The sequence below is a fragment of the Mus musculus genome, chromosome 10 (assembly GCF_000001635.26).
Source record: "Mus musculus strain C57BL/6J chromosome 10, GRCm38.p6 C57BL/6J".
NCBI classification, from domain to species: domain Eukaryota; kingdom Metazoa; phylum Chordata; class Mammalia; order Rodentia; family Muridae; genus Mus; species Mus musculus.
Genome location: NC_000076.6, coordinates 129882561 through 129902726, shown reverse-complemented (window position 1 = coordinate 129902726; position 20166 = coordinate 129882561). Strand labels below are relative to the sequence as shown.

Below are 20166 nucleotides of genomic sequence, written 5' to 3'. Positions count from 1 at the left end.
ATGATATCACAAAGAGAAATGAAGAACCATACAAGACAGATAGAGTTTATCCTTCTTGGACTGACAGATAATCCTCAGTTACAGACTCTGATTTTTGTGTCCCTTTTACTAAATTACTTGCTGAGTATGCTCGGGAATTTAGCTATCATTGCCCTCACTCTGCTAGATCCCATTCTCAAGACACCAATGTATTTTTTCCTCCGTAATTTCTCTTTCTTGGAAATTTTATTTACAACAACCTGCATTCCCAGATTTTTAATCTCTATTGTAACACAGGAGAAGACAATTTCCTATAATGGCTGTGTTTGTCAATTATTCTTTTATATATTTTTGGGGGCCACAGAGTTTTTCTTCTTGGCTACCATGTCCTATGACCGCTATATTGCCATCTGCAAACCCTTGCACTATGCATCTATCATGAACAGTAAAGTTTGTCATCAGCTTGTCCTGGGTTCTTGGGTAACTGGATTCCTGGTTATTTTCCCACCACTGATTATTGGCCTTGATTTGGATTTCTGTGCTTCAAATGTCATTGACCATTTCCTTTGTGATGTTTCTCCTCTCCTACAGCTCTCTTGCTCAAACACAAATTTACTAGACCTGATGGCTTTCATCTTAGCTCTCATGACACTCATTGTCACATTAGTAATAGTGATCTTTTCTTATGCTCACATTGCCAAGACAATTATGAAATTCCCTTCTGTTCAGCAAAAGAAAAAGGCCTTTTCCACTTGTTCTTCTCACATGATTGTTGTTTCCCTTACTTATGGGAGTTGCATATTTATCTACATAAAGCCTTCAGCAAATGAAAGAGTGACTTTGAGCAAAGGAATAGCTGTGCTCAACACTTCAGTTGCCCCTTTGTTGAACCCATTTATTTATACACTGAGGAATAAGCAAGTTAAACAAGCCTGTGGTGTAGTACTTAGAAAAATATTTTCTGCTTCATAAAGGTAATAAAACTTATTTACATGACTTACCTAAAGCAGAAAAGAAATTTTAATAATGAATATCTACAATTAGTTACTTGTGTAATTTTAACTTGGCCAGTATTAGAAACTAATCTATCATGTGCATTTTTATTTTAATTTTCTTTTATATAAGATCAAAATATCTTTCTATTATTGAAATATATACTTCAAAGTTGTTTTGACTATAAGCATATAGACACAAATACAATAGACATAAATAATTAAGGAACAGTTATATTCTTTAAAAGCCTTTGATAATTATAACTTGGTATTAAACAGGCTAAAAGTACTCCAGGAAATCTTATTCCATAAAAATAATTTCAAGGGTTAATTTATAAAGTGATGTTTGGAACAAGTTATGAAAGCACTATTTCCTGTTAATTGAAACACATAATTCATTTACATAATAGTTTACTATTTGCATTAGATAAAGTTTAAATTATATAGATAATAAAATATTATTTAGTACATAGAAAGTTGACTACATATGGGAGTTTGGTACTAATGCTGATAGCAGTCCTTTGGTCCCCAACTGCTAACCTGGATTGCAAGTGAATCTCATGAATCTCACAATCACAAAGTCCTATAGTTTCAGGGTGTATGCAGGCTCAAAGCACAGCTGGTAATGTTTAATTCTACTATAGGGTCTTGCCTCACTTTGTCTCAGTATTATATGGGGTAGCTCTTAGAGACAGTTTTCCTCACTGACATGAAAATAGCTGTGCTGTCTAAGACTAGAGGAGAGACTACAGATTCTCCAGGCTGCCTAGGCTAATGCTAAGTTGGATCATACCAAATTTTAATAGCCAAAACAACCTGGACAATCTCTATGAAAGGAATAGTGGTCTAGGTTCATTAAGTGAAAGCACTGATGATGGTCCAAGCCAAAATACATATGTTCCCATGAGCTTCAGGGTTCACCAGTTAGAGCACCCAACAAAAATTCTGATTTAGGGATGAAAGGCTTTGGTTTCTCTTTGGAGGAGCATCTCCTTGGGTAGGCCTGGTTCTGAATCCAAAGCACAGCCCTTGGGAGCTTTCATTCTGTGCTCTAGGTGGTGTCTTGCTTTTCCCTCTCTTGTCCATGGCTGGGGAAAGGACTATGGAGGAATTCAGTTTTGCTTTTTGAGTCTTGTGAATTGATCTGTGGAGGCATAACTGTACTCATCAAAGTGTTGAGTTTAATCATGGCAGGCCTACTATTTATTGTCTGTCAAATATGAGTCCCAGATTTAATCCCTTCTCTTCCATAGAAGACAATTCTCTACATTGCTCTTAGACTTCGAAGATGATAGATGTAGCAAGTTTGTTCCATGCTATTTTCAGTACATCTTATGTTGTAAACCAAGACACTTACTCTTAATGTGGCTTTCATATCACTTGTGAAGGGAGTCAGATGTGTGAATAACTACAAATCTGTGCATTTGTGGGGAACAGACGCTTACTCACTTTTGTGATTTATGTCTTTATTTACTTAGGCTTCCAAGTTTTAATTGCCGTTATAATTAAGCATCCTCCTGCAGGTGGATTCTTTGACCAGAAAACTTGCTTACTTACTTGTTAATTCATAGAACAATTTTGTAGACACAGGCATATCATTGTTATTGAAAACTTTCAACATAAGGAAAATGTTAATAGAATTGGGAACATGGACAGTAAGGAAAAATCAACAATTTCACAGTAGCTAAAAGTGATGGTAGGTAGTCATTAGTTGAGCAAGAAATCATTTTTTTAGTAACTGACTTCCTACTATTTTCTAGCTTTTCTAGTGAAGATGGCTGAAATTTTGTAGCTATTGTATTCTTGTCCAAGCAGTTTACATTTATAAATTTACATTCCTGATCAATATTTCCTTAGTTCTTTCAATTCTCATTTGATGCAAATTCTTGTGTGAGGTACTTAACTATATTGAAAATATCGTGAAAATAATAATTATTATTATTACTATTAGTAGTAGTAATAGTAGTATTATTTTGGTTTTTTGAGACATGGTCTTTCAATGTAGCCTGGCTGTCCTCGAACTCACTCTGTAGAACAGGTTGGTCTCGAACTCAGAAATCTGCCTGCCTCTGCCTCACAAGTACTGGGATTAAAGGCATGCATCAAAATAAAAAAAAAAAAATTTATTCAGGGTGTGTTTTTTATTTCTTTTTTCTTTTTAATATTTTTTTATTATGTATTTTCATCAATTACATTGCCAATGATATCCCAAAAATCCCCCATACCCTCTCCCCTACTCCCCTATCCACCCATTCCCACTTTTTGGCCCTGGCATTCCACTGTACTGGGGCATATAAAGTTTGCTTGTCAAATGGGCCTCTCTTTCCAGTGATGGCCGACTAGGCCATTTTTTGATACATATGCAGCTAGAGTCAAGATCTCAGGGGTACTGGTCATTTCATAATGTTGTTGCACCTACAGGGTTGCAGATCTCTTTAGCTCCTTGGATACTTTCTCTAGCTCCTCCATTGGGGGCCCTGTGATCCATCCAATAGCTGACCGTGAGCATCCACTTATGTGTTTGCTAGGCCCTGGCCTAGTCTCACTAGAGACAGCTCTATCAGGGTCCTTTCAGCACAATCTTGCTAGTGTATGCAATGGTGTCATCGTTTGGAAGCTGATTATGGGATGGATCCCTGGATATGGCAGTCTCTAGATGGTTCATCCTTTTGTCTCAGCTCCAAACTTTGTCTCTGTAACTCCTTCCATGGGTGATTGTTTCCAATTCTAACAAGGGGCAAAGTGTCCAAACTTTGGTCTTTGTTTTTCTTGAGTTTCATGTGTTTAGCAAATTGTATCTTTTTTTTTTTTTTTAATTTATTTATTTATTTTTTTTCCATTTTTTTATTAGGTATTTCGCTCATTTACATTTGCAATGCTATACCAAAAGTCCCCCATAGCCACCCACCACCTCTCCCCTACCCACCCACTCCCCTTTTATGGCCCTGGCGTTCCCCTGTACTGGGGCATATAAAGTTTGCGTGTCCAATGGGCCTCTCTTTCCAGTGATGGCCGACTAGGCCATCTTTTGATGCATATGCAGCTAGAGTCAAGAGCTCCGGGGTACTGGTTAGTTCATAATGTTGTTCCACCTATAGGGTTGCAGATCCCTTTAGCTTCTTTGGTACTTTCTCTAGCTCCTTCATTGGGGGCCATGTGATCCATCCAATAGCCGACTGTGAGCATCCACTTCTATGTTTGCTAGGCCCAGGCATACTCTGACAAGAGACAGCTATATCAGGGTCCTTTCAGCATAATCTTGCTAGTGTATGCAATGGTGTCAGCATTTGGAAGCTGATTATGGGATGGATCCCCGGATATGCTAGTGTCTACATGGTCCATCCTTTTATCTCAGCTCCAAACTTTGTCTCTGTAACTCCTTCCAAGGGTGTTTTGTTCCCACTTCTAAGGAGGGGCATAGTGTTCACACTTCAGTCTTCATTTTTCTTGAGTTTCATGTGTTTAGGAAATTGTATCTTATATCTTGGGTATCTTAGGTTTTGGGCTAATATCCACTTATCAGTGAGTACATATTGTGTGAGTTCCTTTGTGAATGTGTTACCTCACTCAGGGTGATGCCCTCCAGGTCCATCCATTTGGCTAGGAATTTCATAAATTCATTCCTTTTAATAGCTGTGTAGTACTCCATTGTGTAAATTTACCACATTTTTTGTATCCATTCCTCTGTTGAGGGGCATCTGGGTTCTTTCCAGCTTCTGGCTATTATAAATAAGGCTGCTATGAACATAGTGGAGCATGTGTCCTTACAGGTTGGGACATCTTCTGGATATATGCCCAGGAGAGGTATTGCGGGATCCTCCAGTAGTACTATGTCCAATTTTCTGAGGAACCAACAGACTGATTTCCAGAGTGGTTGTACAAGCTTGCAATCCCACCAACAATGGAGGAGTGTTCCTCTTTTTCCACATCCTTGCCAGCATCTGCTGTCACCTGAATTTTTGATCTTAGCCATTCTGACTGGTGTAGGGTGGAATCTCAGGGTTGTTTTGATTTGCATTTCTCTGATAATTAAGGATGCTGAACATTTTTTTCAGGTGCTTCTCTGCCATTCGGTATTCCTCAGGTGAGAATTCTTTGTTTAGCTCTGAGCCCCATTTTTTAATGGGGTTATTTGATTTTCTGGAGTTCACCTTCTTGAGTTCTTTATATATATTGGATATTAGTCCCCTAACTGATTTAAGATAGGTAAAGATCCTTTCCCAATCTGTTGGTGGTCTTTTTGTCTTATTGACAGTATCTTTTGCCTTGCAGAAGCTTTGCAGTTTCATGAGGTCATTTGTCAATTCTCCATCTTACAGCGCAAGCCATTGCTGTTCTATTCAGGAATTTTTTCACCTATGCTCATATCTTCGAGGCTTTTCCCCACTTTCTCCTCTATAAGTTTCAGTGTCTCTGGTTTTATGTGAAGTTCCTTGATGCACTTAGATTTCACCTTAGTACAAGGAGATAGGAATGGATTGATTCACATTCTTCTACATGATAACAACCAGTTGTGCCAGCACCATTTGTTGAAAATGCTGTCTTTCTTCCACTGGATGGTTTTAGTTCCCTTGTCAAAGATCAATTGACCATAGGTGTGTGGGTTCATTTCTGGATCTTCAATTCTATTCCATTGTTCTACTTGTCTGTCAATATACCAGTACCATGCAGTTTTTAACACAATTGCTCTGTAGTAAAGCTTCAGGTCAGGGATGGTGATTCCACCAGAGGTTCTTTTATCCTTGAGAAGAGTTTTTGCTATCCTAGGTTTTTTGTTATTCCAGATGAATTTGCAGATTGCTCTTTCTAATTCGTTGAAGAATTGAGTTGGAATTTTGATGGGGATTGCATTGAATCCGTAGATTGCTTTTGGCAAGATAGCCATTTTTACAATGTTGATCCTGCCAATCCATGAGCATGGGAGATATTTCCATCTTCTGAGATCTTCTTTAATTTCTTTCTTCAGAGACTTGAAGTTCTTATCATACAGATATTTCACTTCCTTAATTAGAGTCACGCCAAGATATTTTATATTATTTGTGACTATCGAGAAGAGTGTTTGTTTCCCTAATTTCTTTCTCAGCCTGTTTATTCTTTGTGTAGAGAAAGGCCATTGACTTGTTTGAGTTAATTTTATATCCAGCTACTTCACCAAAGCTGTTTATCCGGCTTAGGAGTTCTCTGGTGGAATTTTTAGGGTCACTTATATATACTATCCTATCATCTGCAAAAAGTGATATTTTGACTTCATCTTTTCCAATTTGTATCCCCTTGATCTCTTTTTGTTTTCGAATTGCTCTGGATAGGACTTCAAGTACCATGTTGAATAGGTAGGGAGAAAGTGTGCAGCCTTGTCTAGTCCCTGATTTTAGTGGGATTGTTTCCAGCTTCTCACCATTTACTTTGATGTTAGCTACTGGTTTGCTGTAGATTGCTTTTATCATGTTTAGGTATGGGCCTTGAATTCCTGATCTTTCCAAGACTTTTATCATCAATGGGTGTTGGATCTTGTTGAATGCTTTTTCCGCATCTAAGGAGATGATCATGTGGTTTTTGTCTTTGTAATTGTTTATATAATGGATTACGTTGATGGATTTCCCTATATTAAATTATCCCTGCATCCCTGGAATAAAACCAACTTGGTCAGGATGGATGATTGCTTTAATGTGTTCTTTGATTCGGCTAGGGAGAATTTTATTAAGTATTTTTGTATCGATATTCATAAGGGAAATTGGTCTGAAGTTCTCTATTTTGGATCTTTCTGTGGTTTAGGTATCAGAGTAATTGTGGCTTCATAGAATGAGTTGGGTAGAGTACCTTCTACTTCTATTTTGTGGAATAGTTTGTACAGAACTGGAATTAGATCTTCTTTGAAGGTCTGATAGAACTCTGCACTAAACCCATCTGGTCCTGGGCTTTTATTGGCTGGGAGACTATTAATGACTGCTTCTATTTCTTTAGGGGATATGGGACTGTTTAGATTGTTTACTTGATCCTGATTTAACTTTGGTACCTGGTATCTGTCTAGAAATTTGTCCATTTCATCCAGGTTTTCCAGTTTTGTTGAGTATAGCCTTTTGTAGAAGGATCTGATGGTGGTTTGGATTTCTTCAGGATCTGCTGTTATGGCTCCCTTTTCATTTCTGATTTCGTTAATTACAATGCTGTCCCTGTGCCCTCTAGTGAGTCTATCTAAGGGTTTATCTATCTTGTTGATTTTCTCAAAGAACCAACTCCTCATTTGGTTAATTCTTTGAATAGTTCTTCTTGTTTCCACTTGGTTGATTTCACCCCCGTGTTTGATTATTTCCTGCCGTCTACTCCTCTTGGGTGAATATTCTCCCTTTTTTTCTAGAGCTTTTAGATGTGTTGTCAAGCTGCTAGTGTGTGCTCTCTCCAGTTTCTTTTTGGAGGCACTCAGAGCTATGAGTTTCCCTCTTAGAAATGCTTTCATTGTGTCCCATAGGTTTGGGTATGTTGTGGCTTCATTTTCATTAAACTCTAAAAAGTCTTTAATTTCTTTCTTTATTCCTTCCTTGACCATGGTATCATTGAGAAGAGTGTTGTTCAGTTTCCACGTGAATGTCGGCTTTCCATTATTTATGTTGTTATTGAAGATCAGCCTTAGTCCATGGTGGTCTGATAGGATGCATGGGACGATTTCAATATTTTTGTATCTGTTGAGGCCTGTTTTGTGACCAATTATATGGTCAATTTTGGAGAAGGTCCCGTGAGGTGCTGAGAAGAAGGTATATCCTTTTGTTTTAGGATAAAATGTTCTGTAAATATCTGTTAAGTCCATTTGTTTCATAACTTCTGTTAGTTTCACTGTGTCCCTGTTTAGTTTCTGTTTCCACGATCTGTCCATTGATGAAAGTGGTGTGTTGAAGTCTCCCAATATTATTGTGTGAGGCGCAATGTGTGTTTTGAGCTTTACTAAAGTGTCTTTAATAAATGCGGCTGCCCTTGCATTTGGAGCATAGATATTCAGAATTGAGAGTTCCTCTTGGAGGATTTTACCTTTGATGAGTATGAAGTGTCCCTCCTTGTCTTTTTTGATAACTTTGGGTTGGAAGTCGATTTTATCCGATATTAGAATGGCTACTCCAGCTTGTTTCTTCAGACCATTTGCTTGGAAAATTGTTTTTCAGCCTTTCATTCTGAGGTGGTGTCTGTCTTTTTCCCTGAGATGGGTTTCCTGTAAGCGGCAGAATGTTGGGTCCTGTTTGTGTAGCCAGTCTGTTAGTCTATGTCTTTTTATTGGGGAATTGAGTCCATTGATATTAAGAGATATTAAGGAAAAGTAATTGTTGCTTCCTATTATTTTTGTTTTTAGAGTTGGCATTCTGTTTTTGTGGCTGTCTTCTTTTTGGTTTGTTGAGGGATTACGTTCTTTCTTTTTCTAGGGCATGATTTCCGTCCTTGTATTGGTTTTTTCCTGTTATTATCCTTTGAAGGGCTGGATTCGTGGAAAGATGTGTGAATTTGGTTTTGTCATGGAATACTTTGGTTTCTCCATCTATGGTAATTGAGAGTTTGGCCGGGTATAGTAGCCTGGGCTGGCATTTGTGTTCCCTTAGTGTCTGTATAACATCTCTTCAGGCTCTTCTGGCTTTCATAGTCTCTGGTGAAAAGTCTGGTGTAATTCTGATAGGTCTGCCTTTATATGTTACTTGACCTTTCTCCCTTACTGCTTTTAATATTCTCTCTTTATTTAGTGCATTTGTTGTTCTGATTATTATGTGTTGGGAGGAATTTCTTTTCTGGTCCAGTCTATTTGGAGTTCTGTAGGCTTCTTGTATGTTCATGGGCATGTCATTCTTTAGGTTTGGGAAGTTTTCTTCTATAATTTTGTTGAAGATATTCGCTGGCCCTTTAAGTTGAAATCTTGATTTTTGTGCTGATGTTCTCTATGGAATCTTCTGCACCTGAGATTCTTTCTTCCATTTCTTGTATTCTGTTGCTGATGCTCACAGCTATGGTTCCAGATTTCTTTCCTAGGGTTTCTCTGTCCAGCGTTCCCTCACTTTGAGTTTTCTTTATTGTGTCTACTTCCCTTTTTAGGTCTTGGATGTTTTTATTCAATTCCATCACCTGTTTGGTCGTGTTTTCCTGCAATTCTTTAAGGAAATTTTGTGTTTCCTCTTTAAGGTCTTCTGCCTGTTTATCTGTGTTCTCCTGTATTTCTTTGAGTGAGTTATTAATGTCCTCCTTGATGTCCTCCACCATCATCATGAGATATGCTTTTAAATCCGTGTCTAGCTTTTCAGGTGTGTTGGGGTACCCAGGAGTAGGTGGGGTGGGAGTGCTGCGTTCTGATGATGGTGAGTGGTCTTGATTTCTGTTAGTAGGATTCTTATGTTTGCCTTTCGCCATCTGGTAATCTCTGAAGCTAGTTGTTATAGTTGTCTCTGGTTAGAGCTTGTTTCTCAGGTGGTTAAGTTAGCCTCTATCAGCAGGCCTGGGAGACTAGATCTCTCCTTAGTTTCAGTGGTCAGAGTACTCACTGTAGGCAAGCTCTCCTCTTGCAGGGAATGTGCCCAGATATCTGGTGTTCAAACCTGCCTCCTGGCAGAAGTGTTCCACTCACCAGAGGTCTTAGGATCCCATGGTGGATACTGTGTGGGTCCTTGCTGGTGTCCGGAGACTCTGGGGGCAAGGCACTCCGGTGCTGGAGTGGGCCGGAAGGGACTTGTGCCCCTGATCAGGCCGGGTTATCTGCTTCCCTAGTTAATGCAGTCTCAGGTCCTGCACTATTGGATTGGAGCAGACGCTGTGTTCCATTCACCAGAGGTCTTAAGATCCTGTGGGAGATCCTGTATGGGTCCTTGAGGGTGTCCGGACACTCTGCTGGCCATGTTTTTTATTTCTTATTATTTTATTATTATTTAGATTACACCAATATGTTGTCCAGTTTCCAAAGTCAGGATGAAATACATACAGATAGCATTATACAGTTTGTGTTTTTAAATAATCTCCATTCAGTACAAATATATTTGGCAACAAGAATACTGATGAATTCAATAAAAAATCTAAACAACCCAAATCAGAAGATTTGGATAGTACAACATACTACAAAAATAATATTTTGAGAAATATTTAGAATGAGAGTTAATGATTTGAATACATAATCTATGCAAAGCAACGAGGTAAGATAGAAAAATTCTGCCTTCCTTCTTCCATCTGCACCTGGAGCTGATCCTGTGCCACAGCACTTCAAATACTGCCTGGATAGAGCTGATCTCCCAGGATTGCAAACATGCCTGTGAGCACAGGTAATACAACCACTTCTGCTCTGAGGGACCGGCCCAGAGACCTGAGAACACAGGAACAGAGGAGCTGCTGGGGACAGGATCCTTCTGGTTTACATCTGTGCCAGGAGCTGATCCTGTGCCACAGTGCTTCAAACCCAAATACTGCTGGGAGAGAGCTGATCTTCTAGGAGTGCTGACATGCCTGTGAGCACAGCTAAGGCCATGACTTATGATCAAATTCCTGGACCAAGAGGTTCCTGCTCAGAGCCATCAAGACACAGGAACCAAGGAACAGCCAAGGACAGGATCCTTCCAGTTTACATCTGCACCCTGGAGCTCAAGCTGTGCCACAACTCTCCATACCCAAATTTATCTCAGAGAGAATTGGTCTCCCAGGAGTATGGACACACAGGCTTGCAGGAGGGACAAGCCACAGTGAGAGACAGCAAGACCAGCTAACACCAGAGATAACCAGATGGCAATAGGCAAGAATATATGCCACAGAAACAAAGGGTATTTGGCATCATCAGAAACCAGTTCTCCAACCACAGAGAGCTCTGAATACCCTAATACACAAGAAAAGCCAGACTCTAATTTTAAATCACATCTCATGACAATGATAGAGAACTTAAAGAAAGACATAATTAACTCCCTTAAATAAATATAGGAGAACACAGGTAAGCAGCTAGAAGTCCTTAAAGAGGAAACACAAAAATCCCCTAAAGAGTTACAGGATAACACAATGAAACAGGTGAAAGAATTGAACAAAACCTTCTAGGATTTAAAAATAGAAATAGAAACGGTAAAGAAATCACAAAGGGAGACAATCCTGGAGATAGAAAACCAAGAAAATATCAGAAGTTATAGATGTAAGTAAGCATCACCAACAGAATACAAAAGATAGGAGAATTTCAGGTGCAGAAGATACCATAGAAAAACATTGACACAACAGTCAAAAAAAATGCCAAATGCAAAAAGCTCCAAACACAAAATATCCAGGAAATCTAGGGCACAATGAGAAATCCAAACCTAAGGATACTAGGCATAGAAGAGAGCAAAGACTCCTAACTTAAAAAGCCAGTAAATACCCTAAAAAAACTATAGAAAGATTCCTTAACCTAAAGAAAGAGATGCCCATGACCATACAAGAAGCCTACAGAACTCCAAATAAATTGGACCAGAAAAGAAATTTCTCCAATTACATAATAGTGAAAATACCAAATGCACAAAACAAAGAAAGAATATTAAAAGCAATAGCGGGACAATGTCAAGTAATGAATAACCACAGACCTATCAGAATTACACCAGACTTCTCTCCAGAGACTCTGAAAACTAGAAGATCCTGGGCAGATCTCATACAGACCTTAAGAGAACACAGGTTCCAGCCCAGGCTACTATACCTAACAAACTGTCAATTACCATAGGCAGAGAAACCAAAATATCCCATGACAAAACCACATTTACACAATATCTTTCACAAATCCAGCCCTACAAAGGATAATAGATGGAAACGCAAACACAAGGAGGGGAACTACACCATAGAAGTAGCAAGAAAGTAATCTTTCAAAAAACCCAAAAGAAGATAGATACACAAAAATAACATTAAAAGTAACAGGAAGCAAAAATTGCTGTTCCTTAATATCTCTTAACATCCATGGACTCAATTCCCCAGTAAAAATACATAGACAAACAGACTGAATACATAAAGGGAACCCAGCATTTTGCTGCAAACAGGAAACACACCTTAGTATAAATGACAGACACTACTTCAGATTAAAGGTCTGGAAAACAATTTTTCAAGCAAACAGTCCCATAAAACAAGCTGGAGTAGCTATTCTAATATCTAATAAAATCAACTTTAAACCAAAAGTTACCAAAAAGAATAAAGAAGAATACTTCATACTCATCAAAAGAAAAGTTTACCAAGAAGAACTCTCAATTCTGACCATCTATGCTCTAAATGCAAGGGCACCCACATTTATAAAAGAAAGTTTACTAAAGCACAAAGCACACATCACACCTCACACTTCAACACCCAACTCTCATCAATGACAGATTTTGGAAACAGAAAGACACAATGAAACTAACAGAAGTTATGGACCAAATAGATTTAACAGATATCTATAGAACATTTCATCCTAAAACAAAAGAACATGCCTTTTTCTCAGCACCTCATGGAACCTTCTCCAAATTTGACCATATAATTGGTCACAAAACAGGCCTCAACAGATACAAGAAAATTGAAATACTACCATGCATCCTATCAGATCACCACAGAGTAAGGCTGGTCTTCAATAGCAAAACAAAACAAAACAAAACAAAACAAAACAAAACACCAAAGAATCCCCACATATATATGGAAGCTGAACAATGTCCTACTCAATGATAACTTGGTCAAGGAAGAAATAAAGAAATTAAAGGCTTTTTAAGTTTAATGAAAATGAAGGCACATCATATCCAAACTTATGGCACACAATGAAAGCAGTGCAAAGAGGAAAACTCAGCTCTGAGTGCCTCCACAAAGAAACTAGAGTTAGCACACACTCAAAGCTTAACAGCACACCTGAAAGCTCTAGAACGAAAAGAGACAAATACTCCCAAGAGGAGTAGACAGCAGGAAATAATCAAACTTAGGGCTGAAATCAACCAAGTAGAAACAAAAAGAACTATACAAAGAATCAACCGAACCATGAACTGGTTCTTTGAGAAAATCAACATAGATGAATCCTTAGCCAGACTAACCAGAGGCCACATAGACAGTTTCCAAATTAACAAAATCAGAAATGAAAAGGGAGAAATAATAACAGAAACTGAGGAAATTCAAAATATCAGATCCTACCTCAAAAGCCTATACTTTACAAAATTTGAAAATCTGGATGAAATGGACCATTTTATAGACGGATACCAGGTTTAGAAGTTAAATCAGGATTATATAAACCATCTAAAAAGTCCCATAACCCCTAAAGAAATAGAAGCTGTCATTAAAAGTCTCTCAAACAAACAAACAAACAAACAAAAAGCCCAGGACCAGATGGTTTTAGTGCAGAATTCTATCAGACATTCAAAGAAGACTTAATACCAATACTCTTCAAACTATTCCACAAAATAGAAACAGAAGGAACACTACCCAATTCATTCTATGAGGTCACAGTTACACTGCATATTCTCCCTTGGAGACTGAACGGTTTCTGTCTAATCTGGAACCTGTCACAATTTTCTTTCATAGAGTATTTTGTAATAGATTTTTTTTCTACTTCTATCATAATTAATGTTCCAAATAGATTTTAAAAACTGGTTGAGTGCCTATTTCTTTTAAACTTCAGAAGATATCCTGTATATTTAAGAGGCATTTGACTATTAAAAATTATTTTGATGACTTAAAAAAAGTCACTACTGACATTTTTTATATTTTAAAATAAATTTTATTATATTAATAAAAAACAAAAAAGAAAGATAAATTCTAATTTTGTGGTTTGAGAAAAGTGATTCAAATCATTGCTATCAAGTAATATACTTGGGGTAGACTTAGTAAGCAGTAAGATGGATTTACAATCTCAGGCTGGTGCCCTGAATTTGATCGACAGATATGTTTACTCATTTATTAAAGTGAAGAAATAACTTGCATTCCAAGCCATATTTCATAGAAGAAAGACTTGTTTAAGGAATATTGATTTCTTTCTTATGTGATTAAATTCCTTCTCATGTAAATTTTATCTGTGCCTTCCTGGTGGAGATAAAATGTCAGATGTTTATGCATTGACACATGATAAAAGTTTGTTACTTATTTACCTGGAAGTCATTGCTACAGAATATAACATGGTATTTTGAGTCTTTAGAGGTGGATAAATAGAATAAATACAGAAAAATTGTAACACTTTAGTTTTAGAAGAGAAATATTCAATCTAAACTAAGAAGGAAGATAGAAACAGGCATGAGTAAATTGTGTATGTGTGTGCATGTGTTTGTAGTGTGTGCCTGTGTGTGGGTCATGTGCATCGTGTGTGTTTTGGTTTGTGTGTATCTGTGTTTGTGCATTTATTTATTTATCTGTGGGTCTGTTATTGTGCATTATATGCATATGTTTATCTTTGTATTCATGTGTGTGTGTCTGTGTGTGTAGTTTGTATATATGCCTGTCTAGTGTGTGTGTGTCTGTGTGTGTCTGTGTGTGTCTGTGTGTCAGTGTCTATATGTACATGTCTTTGTGTGTATCTGATTGTCTGCACATGTCTTCTACATGTGTATGTGTGTGTGTTTATCTGTATGTATCAGTGTGTGTTCATGTATGTATATGCACTTTAAAATACAGGCATGACTACTTTGTGAGAAAAGGAGATATTATATAATAATAGAGCAAAGAACTTATTGGACCTTATTAACACCATAAATGATTAATTCAATCTTTAAAACAAATAAGCTTTTATTTTTAAAACATGCTATATGCTATTATACTAGTTTAATATTTAATGAAACCAAATCACTGAAAGATTATACAGACTTCTTAAACAGGGTAACCTTTGCCATAGTTTAATAAAAACACCTGGTGAACCATGGAGACTCTTCCAGATTTTATATATATATATATATATATATATATATATATATATATATACACATATATATATATGATAGATAGATAGATGGATAAATAGATAGAGATAGAGATAGATATATAGATATATATAGATATATATAGATATTCTGATGGGATGGGTGATCATATATTCTCAATCCAATTTAAAAGGAAGTAATAATAAGCATAAACAAGGAACGAAAGAAAAAGACAACTAAAAGAATAAGGGAAAGAGGTAAGAAGACTAAGAATTACAAAAGGCACTCTTCAATGTCTAGTCAGCCTCTTGTCCCAGTCCAACCAGACTCAGCACAGCGTTGCTTGGAGTAACTGAGATGGCACAGCAGAGACAGAGTGGAGTCAACTGCAGCAGCTCCCTGCTCACACTCACTGCCCTATGTATGAACTCTCGCACCCATCCAGGCCAGAGATCTCCATAGAAAGCCTCCAGTACACAGCCCTACAAATGGTTTATTTGCATTATGCTTATATATTTGATTATTTTTAGAGTATGATTGATAGGGATGAAATATTATTAAACATGGCTCTTGGGTGAACCAATGGGCTAATCTTTACCACCACAAATTTGTTAGAGCTTGGGCTAGCTAGATGGCTCAAGATGCAAACATTCTTTATTTTGAATCCTGACTACCTGCATTTGATATCAGAATCCATTTAAAGCTAGAAGGAAAAAATGGACTCCACAAAGCTGTCTACAGCCTCCCTGTGCCTTCTGCCCTGTGGTTTGCACACTAACATTCTCTACCAACAATAATAATTAAATAAAATCCATGTACATTTGATGTTTTGCTAATTTTTATGGATTTTGATATACATTGGAAGTATTTTTACCTTCATAATAATTTTATTTTGTGGGGTGTGTGTAGAGGAATTTTAATCCAGCTACATGGCTGCTCTGGCAAGGGGTCCCACCCAAAATTCTTCTTAGTCTGTGCGATCTGGCTTGAATGACACATTTTTGACTCCCTCTGGCTGGGATACAGGCATGCCCTTAATAAATACTTTTAAACCAATAAAGATAAATATATTTTGTAGATGGAAGCAGCCATGTTTGAAAGTAATGTCTAATTGAGGGGTAAACAACTCACATATGAAAGAAAGATTTGAGTCAGACAGGAGATGCCCAACTCACATGAGAACAGACAGGAAAGAAAAGCTACTTACAAGAGCAGCAGAATAAGTAAGAAATGGAGGGTAGTTCAATGAATTCAATTCAGTTCCATCCAGAGAAGCTCTGTTAGTTCAGTTAGTAGAGTTCAGGGCAGTTTTTCTAATCAGAGCAATGTAGTCACAAGCCAAGGGAAGACAAATTGAATCAGTCAGCTCAGAAAAAAATTTGAGCCATAACAGCTGAGTTGAACCAGCCAGCCAGAGGTCAGAAAGAACAAGAAAGGGTAAAGTCAATAAGAAGTTGGCTCTGAGAGGCTAACAGCTTCTGGGACAGGCAGAACACACAGAGATTCTGGGGCAGACCGTGTTTCTGGCTCCAGACACCCGGGCACCTTCCCTGCTAGAGGAGAGGTGTCTGCCCTGCCCGGGAGGGCTTCATCACAGCAACTGGGGGAGCCATCTTGGGTTCCCAGATTCGGCCTAGACTGGTCGGCACAGGTGAGAGTGTGGACTGCAGAGGCTAACAGCTTCTGGGACAGACAGAACACACAGAGCTTCTGGGGCAGACCGAGTTTCGAGCCCCAGACATCTGGGCTCCATCCTTGCCAGAGAAGAGGTATCCGGCCAGCCCGGGAGGGCTGTGCCACAGTTGTCTGGTGGAGACATCTTGGTTCCCAGATCCCACCAAGACTACTCTGGACAGGTGAGAGTGTGGACTACAGAAGCTACACAGATTCTGGGGCAAGCTCTGTTTCGGACCTTCATCTTCTGCCAGGAGGCAGATCTGAACACCAGATATCTGTCCACCTTCCCTGCAAGAGGAGAGCTTGCCTGCAGAGAGGGCTCTAACCACTGAAACTCAGGAGAGAGCTAGTCATCCAGGACCAAGCAAAGAGTTGTCAAGGTCTCCATCTATTAGTCTGAGACGCCTGGTTTTAAAGCATACATTGAGGGGAATAGGGAGGAGTGGAGGGGGAATTTAACAAAGAACAAAGAAGTGGGCATCTGCTGACATGAGGGCCGAAGTCAGGCTCCAGGTGGCAGGCACTCTGCATCTTATCTCCGGAACATAGATCCTCCTTAACAGCCTTGGGGTTTCAGGCCAGGCTCAGGCGTAACTCATGTCCTTGGGTGTCATGGGAGTTCAGGAAGAGATAAGGAAGAGGGGACTATAATTAAGCCTTCACAGCCTCAGGTGCCAGGAAGGGAACAGGGAGGAGGGAGTGACAACCAGCTCCTAGCACGAGGGCATTTGGCCTGTCAAGGTGGGAGATTGTGAAGGGCTTGCTTTCTCACGGTATGGTCTCTGACATCTCCTCCTTCTGAATTAAATGTAATAAGGCCACACTTAACTGAGGTGATCAAATGATCTTCTCATCCTTGGATGAGTGGCCATTAACCATGGCTGGGGGAGCATTGACCCGATTCCTTCCATGGGTGCTGTCACGACCCACACTCATGGCTCCTGGTATCTTTTGGGGAGGGGAGGCAGAGCCCTAGAAAAATTCTTTATTTGTGACTGGAACTAGATACCAACCTCCATCCAAACAGGGTGTGTCTCTCAGGGAACTCAGAAACGGTCTAATTAGACCTTCCCCTGCAATGCTTAGCCTTTAACCCACACTGGTGCCCATACTGGATTCATATGATCACGAACCAGCATGCACAGTTCTGAGTCCTGTGCAGTTCCTAAAGGAGAATTGTCAACCTCAGATTCAGCAAGGCCTCTACAAGAATTATGCCAATTGTAACACCACAATTTGAGGCTCTTAGGCTATATTAGGAGCTGGGGGTCACCCATCCTTGTCCCTATTGTCTCCAAAGCCTCAAACTTTCCACTTAAGATAACCACTTAATTTCTTATGGTTGAAGTTGCATTTATATTTTACAAGTAGAGCTTACTGATTTTAAGAGCAAATAAATATTGGATTTGATCCGAAAAACTATTTCTAAACAGGTCCACAACCCCTTTTGCCCTATTAACCTATCTTTTCCACTACCTCTGGTAAATGGAGAGCTAGAAGGGAGGTTAAACCATTTAACAACCCTTATTAAAGTAAGTTTTAAAAGATGTGGGTGTATGCTCAACCATGTTCAACAATGGAGAGCACAGGACAACCTGTGGTAGATGGTTTTTTCCTTCTCCTATAAGGTTCTCAAACTCTAGTTGTCAAGGTTGGCTGAAATTACCTTTTGTATTTGTAACTTTTATTTATTTCTTTCTAGTTCTTTTAAAACTCTGTCTGGCTGGTGCAACTGAGCTCTTTCAGCTCAAAACTCTTATCCAACCTGAGAGGTTCAAAGTGACTTCTCCAGGTTCCATACTGAGTTGCTCTGCTTGGAAAAAAAATGCCTCTAAACGTCAGAAACAGAACTGAGTTGAGCTGAGTTCAACTGAACTGTTCTGCTCTTAACTGTTCTGCTAGCCCTTTCTTTCCTGTCTGTTCTCATGAGAGTTGGGCCTGTCTTATCTCTGACTCATTCTGTCAAATTTTTCACTGGTCTGTCACTTTGTGTTCCTCTCAATTAGACTTCATTGAGATTAAAGATATGTACTAAAAGCAGGTCTGTATTCCAGCCAGAAGGATTAAATATGTATATTAATAGCATGCTTGTATACCAGCAAGATCGCACAGGCCTAAGTCTTTGGATGTGATCCTTTGCCAGGGTAGCAGTGTTGCTGGATTTAAAGTCCTCTACATCTTCATTCACTGATCCATTTTATGGACAGCCAAACAATCATTTTAAAGTTATCTCCTGCTAACTTTAGCCCATGTTTGGGCTCATTAAAAGTTATGTATTAACTTAAAAACTAAGAAATCTGAAGTCTTCTTTAAAAGTATCAGTTTTATGTTATATTTTGTATGGATGTATATGCTTGTATAAGTTTTTGTAAATAACTTAATGGAAATTTATGCATACATATTTTAATATTACTAAATAAAAACAATATTAAAATGTTGATATATCAATAATTAATCATAAAGAAGGAATGAATTTGAAAAAGAAAAAGGCAGGCAAATGTGGTAGGGTTTAGAGGATTTAGACAAGGAAAGGGTAAACTGCCACAGACCCTCCGGGTCCCTGGTCTATGAGGAAAGGGATTTCTTAGGCAGATGGGCAAAGAAGTCGGATGAAAAATGACAATCAGTCTAACACGAGAGGGGTGTTGAATCTGAATGTAATTTACCAGTCGAGCATCAGACTTTTATAATACAGAATAAATTGCAGAACAAGGCACATTGAATTTTTCCAGGTGCAAAAGGAGTGACTTCAAAAGAAACCAGATAAATGTATAACACTGGAGAATAGCACAGATGCAAGGGGAGTGACTACAAAGGGAATTTGTAGGGACCAGATAAATGTTTACATTAGAGATTAGCACTTTCTGTCAGGCAAGAGTTTTACACTTAGAGTTAATTGCCTCAGGGTAGTTAACTCTTGACACGCCTCAAGAATAATGTAGTGTCACTGACCCCAAAATTCTCTAGGCCTCATTAATTCTTATCAATATCTGAAGACTGTCTATTTTCAGTATAGTATACTAATTTGATCTTGGCATGGAATGTAGTCTGTAATAAGAATTTCTATCTCAGTGAGAATTTTAGTCTCTATCTGTAAACTGCTGAGTAAAATGGCAAGTGCTTAATTGTTTACTGAATGGGTAAAGCTCCTTGCTGCTATCTGGAGTCTAAGAACACTGGGAAAAGGCTTTAGCTATGTTAGAATACAATCTTAAAAGGCATTTACTATAAGGTGATGCTTAATAGAGTGCACGTGAATCTATACACTAGATTAATGTGGTGGAAATTAGAATATAATGGGTTAGGGAAAGAGATGCCATAACTCTGGGAGGAAAATTTCCCTGGACTCTTATCCTCGTGAAACAGCTTCCAGGCTTTTCGCCTGACAAACCGATTCAAACTGGAGAGTTGGCTTTCGCCAGAATATCCAGGAGGAGAGTCCTAGAAATTCATTTCTCATGAGCAGCTTTTTGGCATTTCTGCCTCACAAGCTGACTCCACCAGAGTATCCTGACAGTAAACTATACAACCATAACCTAAAAAAAATTATTAAAAGGAAACCAAGTTTTAAATTTTAAATTAGGAATTTCCCTGGGCTTGGGCAAGTATAGTATTAAAATGTCATTCTTCCAACCTTATACCTATATACTACGTTCAATGCTTGTTTAATGTGTAGACCAGGTATCATTTCTCAGCTTCTTTTACTTTTTTGA

The 20166-nt window shown here is 38.5% G+C and overlaps 1 protein-coding gene across 1 annotated transcript; it reads left to right on the top strand.

Moving 5' to 3' along the window:
- Nucleotides 1–951, top strand: Olfr815 (olfactory receptor 815). Its single transcript, NM_146670.1, has one exon. It carries the CDS (start codon nucleotides 1–3, stop codon nucleotides 949–951), a length of 951 nt encoding a protein of 316 aa, NP_666881.1.
- Nucleotides 952–20166: the final 19215 nt, after the last annotated feature.

Coding starts and splice junctions, on each gene's coding strand:
- Olfr815 (NM_146670.1), top strand. CDS start 1: ATGATATCACAAAGAGAAATGAAGAACCATACAAGACAGATAGAGTTT.